Source organism: Pangasianodon hypophthalmus, chromosome 25 (assembly GCF_027358585.1).
Source record: "Pangasianodon hypophthalmus isolate fPanHyp1 chromosome 25, fPanHyp1.pri, whole genome shotgun sequence".
NCBI lineage: Eukaryota > Metazoa > Chordata > Actinopteri > Siluriformes > Pangasiidae > Pangasianodon > Pangasianodon hypophthalmus.
Window position 1 is genome coordinate 2,828,141 of NC_069734.1, and position 17,500 is coordinate 2,845,640.

At 38.8% G+C, this 17,500-nt stretch overlaps 1 protein-coding gene across 1 annotated transcript in view; it reads left to right on the plus strand.

The window, feature by feature from the left end:
* igdcc3 (immunoglobulin superfamily, DCC subclass, member 3) overlaps positions 1-17,500 on the plus strand; it is a 67,059-nt gene that overhangs the window by 31,633 nt on the left and 17,926 nt on the right. The window contains exons 3-7 of the mRNA XM_026937461.3: positions 7,405-7,549; positions 8,440-8,570; positions 9,291-9,428; positions 12,660-12,818; positions 15,726-15,891. Coding sequence (XP_026793262.3) covers positions 7,405-7,549; positions 8,440-8,570; positions 9,291-9,428; positions 12,660-12,818; positions 15,726-15,891 — 739 coding nt within the window. The remainder of the gene's footprint in view (positions 1-7,404; positions 7,550-8,439; positions 8,571-9,290; positions 9,429-12,659; positions 12,819-15,725; positions 15,892-17,500) is intronic.

Consider the following 17,500-nt stretch of genomic DNA (forward strand, 5'->3'; position numbering starts at 1 on the left):
ATACCACCCACACATAAATGTAATATAGTAAATATGTATTATAACACCTTATATTTCGACTGCAATATATTTGCAGTTTTTAAGGAATATCTGGTGCTAATATTCATGACACTTCTTAGCAGGTGGAAATACTTTTAATTTAGGCAAGTTTATTTCATATTTTTCGTTATGACAGTATACATGTAATTATGCTGCTGTGACATGATTGGATGATTGGATAATTGACTGATTCCTGGATGCAGGTGTTCTTATTAAAGCGGCTGGTGAGTATATATAAGACAGAGTTGCCGCATCTTTCCGAAAGTGTGTGACTGGATGGAATTCGATTTAAACATCAGCCAGTTATTGTGCCCCTGTGTCTGGTTTATTTGGTTATGACGGTGGTTTACGGTGTTATAAAGCTGCTGTAATGCTGATGTTAGAGGAGGGTAAGGTAGGATTTCACACGTGCGCGCACACACACACACACACACACCCCAGTCCATCAGCTATGATTCATTCCCAGAGCTGCTCCTAGTGTTATTCTGTCTAAAAAATTAGCAATGTTGAGCAATCGATGTTTCTTCTTGAGTAGAGTGATTACGTCATGCTGTCCAGGAGGTGCAGTACAGAAGTGTATAATAGAGATTTACACAATTAATGTGTGAATAGATCTCACCAGTGGAGCGCTAATGAGGGGGAAGTAATTTTGCTATGGAGAATTGTGATGCCAAATGTCCGTCTGCTTTGTTATTCAAAAGTGTTTTGGCTGCCCGTGAGATTCGAGCCTTTCATTTTCCGAGCTGACAAACCGAGTGGGAACGAGAGAAAGTAATGACTCTTCCATTTGAATTTAAATAGTGACTCGCTTCCAGCTGTCTCCCGCATTTTCAATATTTGACAGTCTGGAGAAAAGAGAAAAGCATGGGGACCATTTGTTAAGCTGTTTCTCAGAGGCCGTATCACTGAAATCAGCGAATCACAGTGCAGCGGGGGAAATAAAAACAGAATGAAGCGTGTAGAGATAGAGACTGATTGCACAGACAAACACAAAACTTGAATGTCCTTTTTATTGAGTTTTATCAAAGAATCACGGATGTGTCCAATAAATCATGGTGGACCTGCACTGGAAATCCTCCAGGACCACTCTACAGTATTCTCTACACTTCACTATACTGTACACTTCAGTATACTGTACATTTTCTTATACTGTACACTTCAGTATTCAGTACACTTCAGTATTCAATACACTTCAGTATACTGTACACTTCAGTATTCAATACACTTCAGTATACTGTACACTTCAGTATTCAATACACTTCAGTATACTGTACACTTCAGTATTCAATACACTTCAGTATACTGTACACTTCAGTATTCAATACACTTCAGTATACTGTACACTTCAGTATTCAATACACTTCAGTATTCAGTACACTTCAGTATTCAGTACACTTCAGTATTCAATACACTTCAGTATTCAGTACACTTCAGTATTCCATATACTTCAGTCTTCAGTATACTGTACACTTCAGTATTCAGTACACTTTCATATACTGTACACTTCAGTATTCAGTACACTTTCATATACTGTACACTTCAGTATTTTTTACACTTCAGTATTCAGTAGACTTTTATATACTACACTCTTCAGTATTCAATACACTTCAGTATTCAGTACATTTCAGTGTTCCATACACTTCAGTATTCAGTACACTTTGGTATTCCTTACACATCAATATTCTTCACACTTATCTTTTCTGGACACATCAGCATTCTGTACATGTCAGTATTCCATACATTTCAGCATTCAGTACACGTCAGTAAACTGTACACATCAGTATTCCTTGAACTTCAGTATTACATACCCTTCAGTGTTTCGTGCGCGTCTGTATTCTGTACATTTCAGTATTCCGTACACTTCAGTATTCAGTATTCTAGCTAGCTAGCTAAACATGCGAGTTATGTGGCCAAAAGTTTCCATGTTGTCATCCTACATTGTGTGTAGCCCCGCCCCTGAATCAGTTTTTTTTCAGAAATATTGAAAAAATTTGAACAGAAAAAAATAGCACACTAAGTTATGTGAACTCCCAGCTAATGAATGAATTAATATTTTTTTCAGTCGTGTCTCCGTTATATCCTCCAGCCATTTCCTGAGCCTGTAATTACAGCAGCGTGCTGTTGGATGTGATTCGGGTCTCGGGGTTAGTGTGGAGGAAGAACAACCAGGTCCCCTCTCTCTCTCTCTCTCTCTCTCTCTCTCTCTCTCTCTCTCTTTCTCTTTCTCTCGCTCTCTCTGTCTCTCTCTCTATCTCTCTCTCTCTCATTGTCTTCCTCTCTTGCCCACTGTTTCTCTCTCGCTTTTCAAGGCCACATGTGAATGCTATAATGAATAATGAAAGGATCTCTACAGAAATGCTGAATGAATTATAAAATAAATAGTTTATTCAGTTTAATTAATTACGGTGACTCTTTTCTCGCTTGTATTCATTCTCTCTTCAACCAAATATTAAATACAAGTTAGCACTTGGCAATATTTACATTACAGAGAGACAATACAATAAAAACATTCATTTATCTTCTCCTTTGTGTAAAACAGGCCTCATTTCAATAAGGTGTTAATTAGTTGGCTTTCCCATGATGCCTTGCTCTCTTAATGGTCTGAATGCTGAATGTGTGTTGGTCTCGAAGCCAGGTCCGGAGAAAAGTGTGAAAAAAAAAAAAGATTTTACCATTTGCACTCTTGTGGATACTTGTGATTCATTTTAGGTCTGTAACATAATAAGATTTAGACAAATTCACTGATATATTTTTTTATTTTTTCCAAGACTGTTAAGCTTATTTCTAGGAATTTTTAAATTAAAAATAATATCTTTATTTATATATTTTTAATATTTTGAACACAGGCCGACTCTAATAACTGCCTAATAATTCTCATTCTAAGATTATTATAAAACAGCTTTATAATAATCATAATTAAACACATTTCTAGCATCTTAATAAGCATCTTTCTCTGTGGGGAGATAATTTTGCTTATTTCTAGAAATAAACATTGAAAAAAGGTTTGCTTAAATTTTATTAATTCTAATTATATTATGTATAATTAGACAAAAATTATAATTAGAATACAAATGGAAAAGATTTGCTCATGTGCTAAGATATAATATTTGTGGTGTTAGTGACTAATTGACACTTTTTTTGTAACGCTTTTTATGTACAGTGTGATATGTTGTTATTATTATAGCAGCGTGCATGAGAAATAGAGTGCATGCACTGATTTATATTCAGAGAGCATGCATGCAACCCGTGTGTGTGCGTGTGTGTGTGTGTGCGTGTGTGTGTGTGTGTGTGTGTGTGTGATTGAGGTTCCCACGTCCCAGCCTGACAGTCTTAATGGCATGCATCTGTCTCACTTTATTTAGCATATAGCGCTCCAACGCTGTCAAATCAATCAGTATATAAGTGTATTTAGGACACTGGAGCTCACACAAAGCCTCAGAGAAACACTTTACCAACGACAACCGCGCAGCGAAGTGAAGATCCGGTTGTATCACGTGAGAAATAGAGAGAACACAAATAGGGAAGACTCATTAGACCCTGACTGAATGCGTGAAAACACACTGTCACTAATGGAGAGCATGTGAACAGTAAACACACACACACACACGTACGCACACACACACGCACACATTGTTTGTTTTAGCTTTTGTTATTGAAGAACTTAGCTGCTCTAGCGGTTAATGGCTTTCAGAGGCGTAATGAAAGAAAGGCCTATGATAAATATGTTTTTTTTTTAATCACTGCCACACACTTTTACCTTTTCAGTTATTAAAAAAAAACAAACGTAGAAAAAAACGTGTGACCTCATAATTTACTTGGTGAAAAAAATAGTTGATATAGATGTAGATATCAAAAATATCTATATACATATCAGTATCGAAAAATTAAAAATACTGATAATATTTGATATCAGATACTAAAGTTAATCGTTAAGGATGATAGATTTCCATGTGGGATAATTGCTATTTATTTATTTATTTATTTATTTATTACATCAGGGGGATGGCATCCATTAAATCGATCCATGCGTGAAACATTTATATATGTAAGGAATAAATCACTCCATGTCACGATGTTATCAGGAAACAATAAACAGGGTGGTGTGATGAAGCGTAGTTACTGTTACCACCCTGAAGTTATTTATTAGTTATTATTTTCCTATAACAGCAGGTCCTGAAGTGTTTATTCCACTTATACTACAGCAGTTTGCCAACAATGACTTTTTAACAATTTATTAACAAATACTTTTTATCAGTTTATAATTACATTAAATGTCTTGGAACGTCCACAAGGCAAGTTCTCGCTTATGTTATAGCAGCTAGAAACAGTCGTTCCCTCACCAGGCTCTCTTTTTTCCTCTCTCTTGGTGTTAATAAGACAAAAAAACACAGTTTGTCATGTTACAGAGAAACCACAATGAAGCGTAAACACCTCTGTCCTGAAGATGTCTGAAAAGTTAGAGCTTTACCTGAGTGTTACAAAGCGCTGATACTGGAGACTCCTTCCATAAATGTTAAATAAACACATTTCTCCTTCACCACATTAATGGATGCATTCATTATTTAAATAAAGAGGTGGGGGTGCCAATAATTTTGCCACTGGATTTTTCAGGGGAAAATAAAATTACTAAAGGTTCTCATGTGAATTTTTGTGCAAGATTTGTGCAATACTGACAAAAAATTTCACCCATTTTTAAAAGGGTGCCAATAATTTTTGAAATGACTAATATTTATTAAGAATTTATGTATTTCTGTCTCTGTCTTTTCTTTCTCCCTTCATTTATCTCTCCTCTTCCCCGGAATTAGATGAGACTAATATACATACATGGCATTGTATGTAAAACTGCCATGTGTGTGTGTGTGTGTGTGTGTGTGTGTGTGTGAGATGAATAGTAATGAAGGGTATAAAACAGCATTTTGGGGCTGCCGTCTCCAGAGTCTCCATCGAACCTGAAACTGACGTGTGTGTGTGTGTGTGTGTGTGTGAGACAGAGACAGAGGGATTTATAATGGCAGCAGAAAAGTGGACTTCTGCAGGCTGAATGTTTTATGCATGAGGGTGGAGGCTGAGGCCCAAGAGAGGGGTTATGAGTGTGTGTGTGTGTGTGTGTGTGTGTGTGCGTGTACATACATTTGTGACTCATCCTGTAAGAACTGTGGGCTATTGTCCTCACGCTGACGTTCGTTTTTGCTCTCCTGTCCAGTGAATCTGATTCAACTTGGGGGCCAAAACTTTAAAGACAGTGTGTGTAGGACTGCCTGATCTGATCACAGGTGTGTGTGGCGTGCGGTTTGTACTGATTTGTGCTCCATACTAACAGAATCCAAGTACAAATTGCTTTGTCAAGTAAGATATCAGATAAGGAATCGGGCGTGGCACTTCCTCACCATGATAGCGTCATAGCCAATGAAAATCGAGGATATTCACACATGGGCAAAAACAAGGCATAAGATTGGTGTGTTGTATATTTCTGATATCTTCGTGAACATCGGCACAGGTGGAAATGTTCCACAGAGGAGTGAAATTGTAAAAAGTGTTTGGTTTTGAATGATTATATCATTGTCCGGTGAGATCTGTGTGAAATTAAAGCAGAATATGAGCTATTTTCAGTACTTTATTTCCAAAACATGATAAAACACCACATTCTCACTCACGAGTTTATACACAGACAAAAGCTATTGTATGTCTGATCACATTGCAAGCGAACACAGGAGTGTTTAAGGGCAGTATCTTGAAAGGCAGTAATGCGTTTCATTTTTGAACCAAAACAGATTCAAACCTCACACTGTGCTGGTGCACTTAACCTAGGCCACACCCCTTTTTGCTTGGCTCCACCCACATCCATGATGCGAGCGAAAAAATTGGAAAAAAATTACTTGCGCCCAAATAAGACGGCAAAAAACAAACACTAAATATTTACCATAAGTGTATGTACGTATTTATTTCTTATAAATTACATTTTATTTATTTTTTTTTTTAAATGACCAATTACAGAATGGTTATAATGATAAGGAGCAACGGAGTGATGACTTACGGCTAACGACTCTTTGAAGACGGGATTATAGCTTTAAAGTGAGGGGTTAAGGAGTAAAGCAATGGAAGTTGAAACAGAGATAATATTTAGAAAATTAAAAGAAAGAAGGAATGAAAGAAAATGAATAGAGAATAGAGATGTGTCCTGTGTGTGTTTCCAGCTGAGGCGGTCTGTCAGATTTGTGTGGAAGTTCATTTTGTTTTTCCTTTTCCTCTGAGAACACTCTCTCACTCTTCCTTTCTCTCGCTCTCATCACTCCTCCATCTTTGTCCCGCCATTTGCACAAACAAAACAGAGAAAGCTTTAACTAGCCGAACTCTGCGGCAGTGGCGTTAGCGTAGCTGTGAATCCACACCAGTCTGAAGATGAGAAGATTACAGAGAGAGAGAGAGAGAGAGAGAGAGAATAGAATGCTAAGCTCTTGTTATGCTAAGAGCGTTTGTGAGCGAGTCTGCTCAGCCCGAGTTAATTATGGCTGACATTTGAAGAAGCGCACTTGTGTCGCGGGCTGCGAAAGAGCCGGGTCTGGTGCTAATTGAGTTTGTGTTGACGGCTCCTCCCCCGGGTCACGCTCCCTCGCCCAGAGACAGAGAGCAGGAGCTGGGAACCGAGACGAGCCCAGAGCCCAGAGCCGCTGTGTGATCTGCAGCTCAATGAGCTCAGTGAAGCCTTTAACGCTGCTCTGAGATCAGCCTTCATTTTACACAAATACTGTCATACACCCTGCTCTGGCTCCACCCCTGACCACGCCCTCATCATGGCCCCAGCTGTGATCATTACCTGTGTGTACCTGTGTCGTGTCCTGCTGTATAAACACTGTTGTGTTGTTTTAAATCTCCTAATCCTGATGCTGAGGAACTCCTTTCTTTTTCTTTCTTTCTTTCTTTCTTTCTCTCTCTCTCTCTCTCTGTCTCTCTCTCTCTCCCTAGTGTGTGTGTGTGTGTGTGTGTGTATCACTCCTCCTGTATATCTGTTGTGTGCCCACCTGGGTCTCGTTGCTCCAGATTTGTTAATTACTACTGCTTTTGGGGTTAACTGGCCTCCATTAATCCAGCTCTGGATGTGTGTGTGTGTGTGTGTGTGTGTGTCTTCTTTATTGACACAGTTTGCCACTGCATCCAGCCATGTAGGTCCAGATTACATCCCTAAAACTACACACACACACACACACACACACACGCACACACACACACACACACACACACACACACACACACGCTTTTAAACAGGTGCAACCAAAGTGGTTATTTCCTTTCCTGTATGTCAGTTTTAATAAGCAAGCAAACAAACAATGTAATTAATTCCTCCGTCTCTCTTCTGTCTGTCCTCAGCGATGGCGGATTTTCACGTGCACCCGCGCTCAGTGCGAGCGGATTTAGCAGGTGTTGCACGTTTTCAGTGCCAAATCCACGGTCTGCCCGAGCCGGTCATCAGCTGGGAGAAAGACGGTCGTGCTGTGGACACAAGTGATGAGAGGTATGAACACGAACACACACACACACACACACACACACACACACACCTTAACCTATAGTAGCCCAATACCTTACTGACGCACATTACTGGAGGTCTGATCCAGATGTCTGTTACATTCTCAGGTTTGTGCACAGGGACGACGCTTTCAGCTGACTCTGTGACCGAGGTCACTGCAAATTTTGTAGATTTTGTATCCCGTAACCATTCATGTGTTGATTTGGAAGTGTGTTTGAGGTCATTATCTTGTTAAAAGATCAGTCCACAGCCAAGTCCTAACCTCCTGGCAGAGGCAGTCGTGTTTATGAGGTGAAATGTCCTGGTTCTTAGCAGAATTCCTGATGCCTTTAAGTGTCCAGTGATCCACCACATTTATAGCAGGATTGGGGTTCCTATTATTCTGACTGTGATCATTGTGTTTATGTCCTCAACGCAGGATTCCTGGCTTGTGCAGATCGACACCCATCTGTTTTTTTTTCTTTTGTTTTCTCTCTATTGGAGAGGTTTTACACGCTGAAAAAGTGAATGTGAACTTTAGTAAATTGTACATTATTAAAATTTATTTGACTAGTTGGTTTAAATACTGGATGTTTTTGGTTTAACTAAATAATAATAAGCAGTTTTAAAAGACTTGAGGTCCCGACTGCGCATGCGTTTGCCCAGTGGTGTTCCTTTGTGCCCCGGATGAGAGCGGCCATTTTCTCCACCTCTGCATATTGCTTGTGTACAGCAAAATTCAGTGTTTGGTTGAGTTTCTAATCCTACATAATGAGTTTCTGGTGACTGACAGCAATTATGCACTATGCATATATATGATCTTGTAAGTCATTTCTCTCTCTCTCTCTATCTCTCTCTCTCTCTCTCTGTGTGTGTATGTGTGTTTTTATGTGCAGGTACACACTGTTACCCACAGGTGTGTTACAGATTACGGGTGTTCGCCCGGAGGATGGCGGAGTGTTTTGCTGTGTCGCTCACAACAGTGCAGGAGTCAAACACAGCGCTGGAGCTCGTCTCACTGTCTCAGGTATGGACTAATAACACACATACACACACACTCACACACACACACACACACACACAAAAGCATAATAGCCCCGAATGTGATCATTACCTGTGTGTACCTGTGTCATGTCCTGTTGTATAAACACTCTCTGTTGTGTTGTTTTGAATCTCCTAATCCTGATGTCAATGAACCTTTCTTTCTTCCTTTCTAACCTTCTTCCTTTCTTTCTTTTTTTCTTTCTTTTTTTCACCCTTGTGTGTGTGTGTCTGTGTGCGTGTGTGTTTGTCTTCTTTATTTAGACAGTTTGCCACTGCATCCAGCCATGTAGGTCTGATTACATCCCTAAAACTACACACACACACACACACACACACTCGAACACACAACTTTTCCTCCGTATACTAACATAAGCACTTGTTATCTTGTAGATTAAGTTGCTGAATTCTGTGACCTTCAGCTCGGTTTTAATGTAAACCACACTGAAGGGTCATGTCATGTTCACTACTTAGTACCAGAATCCTGTTGGTTCAGGCAGATCATTTGTTTTGATTTTCCAGCAATAAAGTTGTAAAAAGTCTTTATCTCAGTTGGATTTGAGTGTGTTCATAAGATGGAGGTCATGTGACAGGAGTGAAAGTCCAGTTATTTGTAATATTCTCGTCACGTTTTTATTCGAAATGAGTGCGGTATAACCTCTGTGACATAAATGTGATTTTTAAAAACTCTCTCTCTCCTCTGCAGGCTCACAGTCTTCTGTTTACAAAGACCCCATGATCCTCGTCGGCCCTGAGAACCTCACTCTCACCGTGCACCAGACGGCCATCTTGGAGTGTGTGGCTACGGGATATCCCCGCCCCATCGTGTCCTGGAGCCGCCTCGGTGAGCAACGGTCACTTTCAGCCTCTCTGTTTATGTGAGAGTTCAATATCTGGAGGCTCTTATTTATAAAAGTGCTTAAAGGTGAGGCGTGGTATCGATAGTATGGTAATTAAAATCAGTTACACCACAGCCCTGTTGAATTCTGGATTCTGATTGGTCAGAAGGTGTTGATTAGATTTCTAGAACAGCAGCTCTGACAGTAGTGCAGCTACAAATCACAGATTTATATTAACGCGCTCGTTATAATACATTATCATTCGATTTGGTGAAGGATTTTGTAGGAAGACATTTTATTTAACATTTATGGAAGGAGTCTCCAGTGTCAGCGCTTTGTAACAGTGCGAGGTAAAGCTGTAACTTTAAGATTTATCCGCGTTCGTGTATGTCTTTATCTCTATCTTTATTGTATCATTTGATTATTCTTTATTGTATCATTTGATTTACCGTTTGATTATTCAGTGTTCTGATCTCATCATTAATAAATAAGCTTTAATTAGTGAACTACGTATAACTTGCTTATAATTGGTTTATTATCAAATGTTAAGTTAAAGTGTTTGAGTTTGACTACAGAAGTAATTTACTCCATGAATCACAAATTTCAGAAAGTCTTTTGTTTATATTTTGATATTTAGGCAATTGACGATAAAAAAGCCTTCATTTTTGAAAATCCATGTCATTTTTTAAAATAATATTAAAAAAAAAAAAAAAAAGTCCAGTGTATTCAGAAATGTATTCAGATCCCCTCACATTTTTTCCTCATTTCATTACATTACATCTTTTACTCTAAAATGATTTTTTTCCCCAAAAAACAAACAAACAAAAACAAAACAAAAAGTCTATACTGAAATCTGCAAAAAGAAAAAAGAAAAAGCATAGACAGGTTTCCACAGTTATGTAAATGTTAAAACATAGAACTGTGAAGTATCACATGTGCATGCATTCAGAGCTTAAATAGCCTTTTTATGTGAAAACATCGAATTTGAGGAAGGTTGCATTTAGAAATAGGCACTTTTACGCTCCTGGCCCTGATTATATCTGTAACACGCTTTACACTCTTCAAATCACAGTGTAACTCTGTCAGAGCTTCTCTAGCTCTAAACTGATCCAGCTGCCTTTCTGCTGAGCGGCTGTAAGAGCCGACCAAAATCAGATTGTGGATTTTGCCTCACGGAATGTTCCTGAAATTAAATGCTAACAAAATGAGATTGGATTTGAGCGCATTGGATTACAGAGAGAGAGAGAGAGAGAGAGAGAGAGAGAGACAGCAAGAGACAGAGAGAGAAAGAGAGAGAGAGAGACAATGAGAGAGAGAGAGAAAGAGAAATAAAGAGATAAAGAGAGAGCAGCAGCAAGAGAGAGAGAGAAACAGAGAGACACAGCAAGAAAGAGAGAAAGAGAGAGAGAGAGAGAGAAACAGAGAGACACAGCAAGAAAGAGAGAGAGAGAGAGAGAATTTTCTCTTTTGTATTCTGGAGAAGGCATACATTTCTACCATTTTAGAATAATAATGAAGACATTAACACTATTAAATAATGAATAAAGAAATAAAGAAAATAAAGAAATGTTAAAGAAATCAATGTTCCCAAATAATCCGAGTTCTACAGGAAAACTACTTGTTTAAGGGGAAAAAATTAAATTTTCAGTCAAAACAATTTTCAGCTGGAAATCAGTAAGCACTTTATTGTGCAAAAAAAAAAGGCATGAAGTCAGTGCACCTGAACACATTCAGTTTATTGATCTAGAGAAAACTATATCACTGAAACTATATAACTGGCTTACCCTAAAGTTTTTGTAGTTACAGTCAAACTAAACGACACCAGAACTGTTAATCTGTAAGCTATGTTTTAAATAAGAGGCCATTTTTAATTAGAGTATCCAAATAATGTTTGAAAGGAATTGTGGATATTTATATGATATGAGTGTTGGATTTTAACTTTCAGCTATTGACAAAAACCTGCCAAAAAACAATAAATATATATATAAAAACATCTAAGAATGTTTTCATTTAATTTTATCCATCTATCTATCTATCTATCTATCTATCTATCTATCTATCTATCTATATGTTTGTTAGAGAAATAAGTCCAGGTTCAAATTAATTTTATGATTGAATACAGAATAATTGCCTAATCTAAGATTAAAGGATCCAATAGCCCCCAACCTCCCTGCCCCCAAACACACACACACTCACACACACTCACACACACACACACACACTAGTGTATCCTTATCACATGACAGAATGCAGTGGCGCCATGGCAACAGAATTGTCTTGCGTCATTGACATTTGTGCATTGCCTCATGTGGCCTCTCTCCTCTAAACCTCTCTCTCTTTCTCTCTCTCTCTTTCTCTCTCTCTCTCTTTCGCAATTACTTAGCCTTAAACAGAGGGGTTCCCTTTCAGAAAGGACTCTGAGTAGAATGCCTTCAGAAAGCTAGAATGTTAAACATCAGCATAACCTTTGAGGAATCAGTTTGCTAAGATAGTACCAATATACGTGACTGCCTCACTGCCTCACTGCCTCACTGACTGCCTCACTGCCTCACTCACTGACTCACTGACTGCCTCACTGCCTCACTGACTGCCTCACTGACTGACTCACTGCCTCACTGACTGACTCACTGACTCACTGCCTCACTGCCTCACTGACTGCCTCACTGCCTCACTGACTGACTCACTGCCTCACTGCCTGACTGACTGCCTCAATGCCTCACTGACTGACTCACTGCCTCACTGACTGACTCACTGACTCACTGCCTCACTGCCTCACTGACTGCCTCACTGCCTCACTGACTGACTCACTGCCTCACTGACTGCCTCACTGACTGCCTCACTGCCTCACTGAATGAATGAATGAATGAATGAACTCATTGAATGACTGAATGACAGGCTGAATGACTGACTGAATGAATGATTGATTAAATGACTGAATAAACAAATGAATGAATTAAATAATTAATTAATGCCTCACTGAATGACTGACTGACTGACCATCTAACTGAATGACAGAATGAATGAATGACTGAATGACTGACTGAATGAATGAATGATTCTCCATGTTCAGGTGCAGGATTATCCGTACACTCACTGAAACATGGAGTTTGGTTGATAATGTGTTCTTCTTTTCTTTTTTCTGCCTTCTCTATCTGCATTGTCTTCATCTCTCTCTCTCTCTCTCTCTCTCTCTCTCTCTCTCTCTCTCTCTCTCGCTCTGTTCATTTCTCTGACAGATGGACGTCCAATCGGAGTTGAAGGCATCCAGGTGTTGGGTACAGGCAACCTGATGATCTCAGACGTCCGTGTGAAACACTCAGGTGTCTACGTCTGTGCAGCCAACAAACCGGGAACACGTCTGCGTCGAACAGCTCAGGGTCACCTGGTGGTGCAGGGTGAGCTGAGTTATCCAATCACTACACTCTAGAGCAGGTCACATGACCAGTCCTGATATTTTCAGGAACAAACACAATACTTCAAAAAAGTGAAGTTTATATGGTTATTTCCTCTTGATTGGGTGATTCTGATGAAATAAATTGGTGTTTTGATCAAATTTCAGTTCACATCAGTTCAGGGACCAATCACACCCAAGATACCTGAAAACTATTAGCTGTAGCCTGCGTGCTAAGCTAGCTAGCTGAAAATAGTTAATAAAAGCGATGATTAAAATAGTTTTAATTGTTATGATAAAGTTATGATAAAATATTTTTGGGTTTGTTTGTTGTTAAATAAATCAGGGAGAAAATCACAATAAAAAAACAAATCTCAGATACTGAAATATGACTCGTGGCAAACAAATACGCCGTTTGCATTTCTCGTAAAGGAAAGCGACTGCTTTGATGTTGTTGAAGCTGTAGGTCATTTTATCAGAATTATTGCTGAAGGCACACATTTCCAGAGAAGAAGAGAAGCTCTTTGCAATCATTTATCAGCACACCGGCTATAATCCCTTTTATAAGAGAGCCATAGTCACTAAACCAAGGCTGATGGGTCTATAATAGTGTCCGTGACTTTGCAAATTGAGCTTCGTATGAGTTTTATCGCGTGGTTGATTAAGCCTATCACACTACAGGCATCATTGGTGATGTGTTGTATTATACAGTTATGGATGCAAATGATATAATGCAGATCTAATTGCAGAAGCGGAAATTGCAATATCAAACAAGCAGCTGCTAATCAGCTGGCAATTGCAAATTTCCACCTAAACTAAATGCAACCTAATTAAAGAGTAATTGCGTATTGGATTAACGCGTGTCGGGTAGAGGTAATGAAACACGAAAGAGCCAATCTATATTAGAGAGGTTGTATAGCACTCCAGAGGCGACGCTGAGAGGCTTGAAGCTCATTTCACATCACTGTGAAGCCACAGAAAAACTAAGACCTATGTCAGGTTTTAATTTAAATAGATTTGTATGGAATCTCTACTTCCTTCTCTTCCACCCGAGGTGATATTATGTTAATCTGAGGCGTAGACTGAGCTTAGCCTTACCGCCGGCTGGTGCTATGGCCCCACAGTCCTGAAGAGGGAAAAGCCCATGAAGCTGAAAAATCCTTTTTCTGCCTTTATTTGTTTTTCACTAAATCACTTATTTTATCTTAGTTTCTTCCTTGTAGCTGTCTTTCTCAGTGCATTTGAGCTAAATTCAGTGTTTTCCTTATTAGCGTGACTGCTTTTGATTCCTCTGGAGCAAATAGATCAGAAATTTTGAGGATATTTCTTAAATTAAAATAAAAAAATAAAATTGTGGATTTCTTTTTTTTTTTTTTACATGAGCAGGCATTGTAACTGTGTCAACATATAGATCAAAACTGTGCAAGAAATAGGGATTATTTCATTGTTGTTAAAATTTAATGTGAGTCTGAGATTTTATATTCTAAGTAAGAAACAAAATGCAACAGGGTGTAAAATAATAAATAATAATCAATGCAAAGCAGAACTACTGTTACCCAAATGTATTTCCCTATAACAGCACATCCTGGCCTGTTTTATTCCTCTTAACATGAACAATTTCCTATTCATTAAAAAGACACATGGTATTGGTTTTGGCACAGGAGGTCCTCATTTGGGCTTGATACAGTGTGTGTGTGTGTGTGTGTGTGTGTGTGTGTGTGTATGTATGTTTGCACCACCCACACACAGCGCATTAGGATTTCTGTAAAATGCATGATAGGATGAAGAGGGGAGAAGAGAAGGAGGTAACAGAGTTTGCTGTGCTACAGTAGTCTAGAAGCTCCACACCGGAATATTTTCTGTGTGTGTTTGAGTTTATGTGTATAGACTGACAAAAGTCTAGATATACAAAAGACAGTCTTTACCTTCTCTAAATGCTTTTTATCTGTTTACGAGTGGAACATCCGCTATCATGTGGGACTGATATCCTGTTAGCATTTCCATTCTTTTTTCTCTCTCTTGAAGTTAATAATCATATAATTACACACATTTTTAATCTATGTGTGTGGAGCGTCTACCTGTGAATGAGCTGTTACAACAGAAATGGAAACATCTTAGAACGAGAGCATTAATATAAAATAAACCTGTCATTTGTAGCTGCATTACTGTCAGAGCTGCTGTCATAGAAAATTAATCAACACCTTCTGACCAATCAGAATCAAGCATTTGACAGCACTGTGCTTATTAATGATCTCATAAGTGGTTCAGATGCTGTTGGTGTGAACAGAACTGTATATTTCAGTATCATCTGCATATATGGTGTAGTTGACGCCATGTTGGATGATAATATGGAGGAGGCAGCATGTCGATGCTGAAGCCGAGCCCCGAGGAACACTGCAGGTTACGTTAACTGGGGATGACTGTTTGCCGTTAGCTGTGAAAAACCGCCGCCGGGTTCTCAGGCAGGTCAATGCAAGGTCACTGACACCAGCGATGCGTTCGAGCTGTTTCAGCAGCGCTGGGTGATGAACAGCATCAACTGCAGAGCTGAGATCCGGTAAAATAAAGCTGTCAGAGTCAGCGCTAATGAGAAGGTCGTTAGTAACTCTGACCATGAGTGTGTCCATAAAACATACAAACACAGAATAACAAAAATACAACCACTAACACAGTATCACTGAAACGTATCTTCCGTTATACCACTGCGCTGCTGAATGCTCAAATCAGATGTGGATTCATTTTCTGTAACGGTTATGTATTCATAATAATAATAATAATAATAATAATAATACATTTATGTTTTCATTATATAGCGTTTTAGGTAAGATAAAGAAAATTGTAAATAGTGAGGAAGAATAGTTGGATTTTATTAATAAACCTAAAATGATATTGTGTCTGTGAACCTGCGCAGCTCCAGCGGAGTTTGTTCAGCCTCCTCAGTCCATCGCACGCCCCGTTGGCACCACCGCCATCTTCACGTGCCTGGCACAGGGCGAGCCTTCTCCTCAGCTCACGTGGCTAAAGAACGGCCAGATCCTGGAGCCCGGTGGTCACGTCAAGCTCAGGAACAACAACAGGTGAGGAAAATTATGCTCAAACGGTCTCACTGTTGATGTCTGGAGCGAGTGTTGCTTTATATTTGGTTATGGCTGTTATTTTGTTCTGCTGAGACTGAGGCTTTCATAGATCAAACCCCGACACCAGCGTGATTTGTGGCCCAGAGTGAGAATTCAATTTATTCACACAGCCGTCTGTGGACATTTTTATTTTCTCGTGAGATACTGTATTAAGTTATTGCTGAAATAAGACATCGCTGACTCTGTGTATTGGGCTTATAATGGTTTTATTTTACACCACACATAGCAGATAACATGCTTTGTAAAGATCGCAGCATATAAGCGGGGCATTTTCTTATCAGGTTTTCTGTGTGTTGTGTGATTGTCAGTCATGTGGTGGGGCTTGGGTTCATGACACCAGTGACATGGTGGTTTTTATTAGAAATCTTTAAGCCATGCTATTTCCGAAGTGAAGCCGCCACCTCAGTTTTAAAAATAAATCACCCCGTGATTTCACCTTTGGTTTAATGGTGTTAGGAGAAAATGCGTATAGTCTGTATGTTTTTATACCTCAGTGTTGTTGTTGAATTCTTAAATCTGATTGTGTTGATTAAATGCATTAAAAAATGCCAAAGTTTGCATCGTACTTCATTTCATTACTACCGAATGATACCTCATTTACTCCTTCTTGAATATTTACATTCTTGAATTTTTGAAAAGGAAAAGAGAAGAATAGAGAGGAAGCTGTAAGAAACCAATGGCATTTTTTCATTTGCATATTTTGCTATTCCGCTTGTTTTACCATTGAATGTTTTTTTATTGCCTCGGGATTAGCATAAAAAAACTCATTAAATATTCATATATTCGTATACGTAAAATACCCTCTATCACATATGAACACACATGGGAATAAGAGACTGAGGATAAGACAGAGAAGGCAGAGACGGCTGTGAGTCACTCAGTACTTTTTAAAACCCTGAAAAAATGATTAAATCTCTGCAGTCGCTTGTTTCTCCTCATGGGTCATACAGATGCTTTGCGCACTTGATTTGTAAATTTGCTTTCAAGCTTTGAAATAAGCACAAATTTGAATATATTACAGTAAAATCTTTGATATTATCATTATACATGGACTACACTCTTAGACAAAAGAAAAAAATTCCTGAAGGGTTGTTAGGGTTTTAAGGGTTTGTCCAGAGGGACAAAAGGAAGAAATGTTTACGTGTCCATGTGAAACCTGATTCTGTAAGAGAGTAAATAACATTCAGCCTTCTGTGGTTTTGTAAAAAAAAAAATAAATGCCCAGTGAGTCTGGAATGTCTGATTATTTGTTTCAGTGGAGTTAGATGTCTGCATTTAGCAATGTAAATAGCGCTTTTCTCAATCTCAGGGTCACTTTACGCGATCCGTGACTTTATCCAGGCATAAAATGAGTAAACTGAAAGGAGAAAGAGAAAAATAAACAGGACAAAAATAAATCTGAACTGACAAATGAATAGAATGTACATGGCCAATAAAAATAGCAAATCCGGATACTGCAAATTGTGGAAAAGAAATGAAGAATGGCTAGAAAGGACACAAGAAATTTAAGAAAGAACTAGCCATACAGTAAGAGGAAGACCGCTCACAT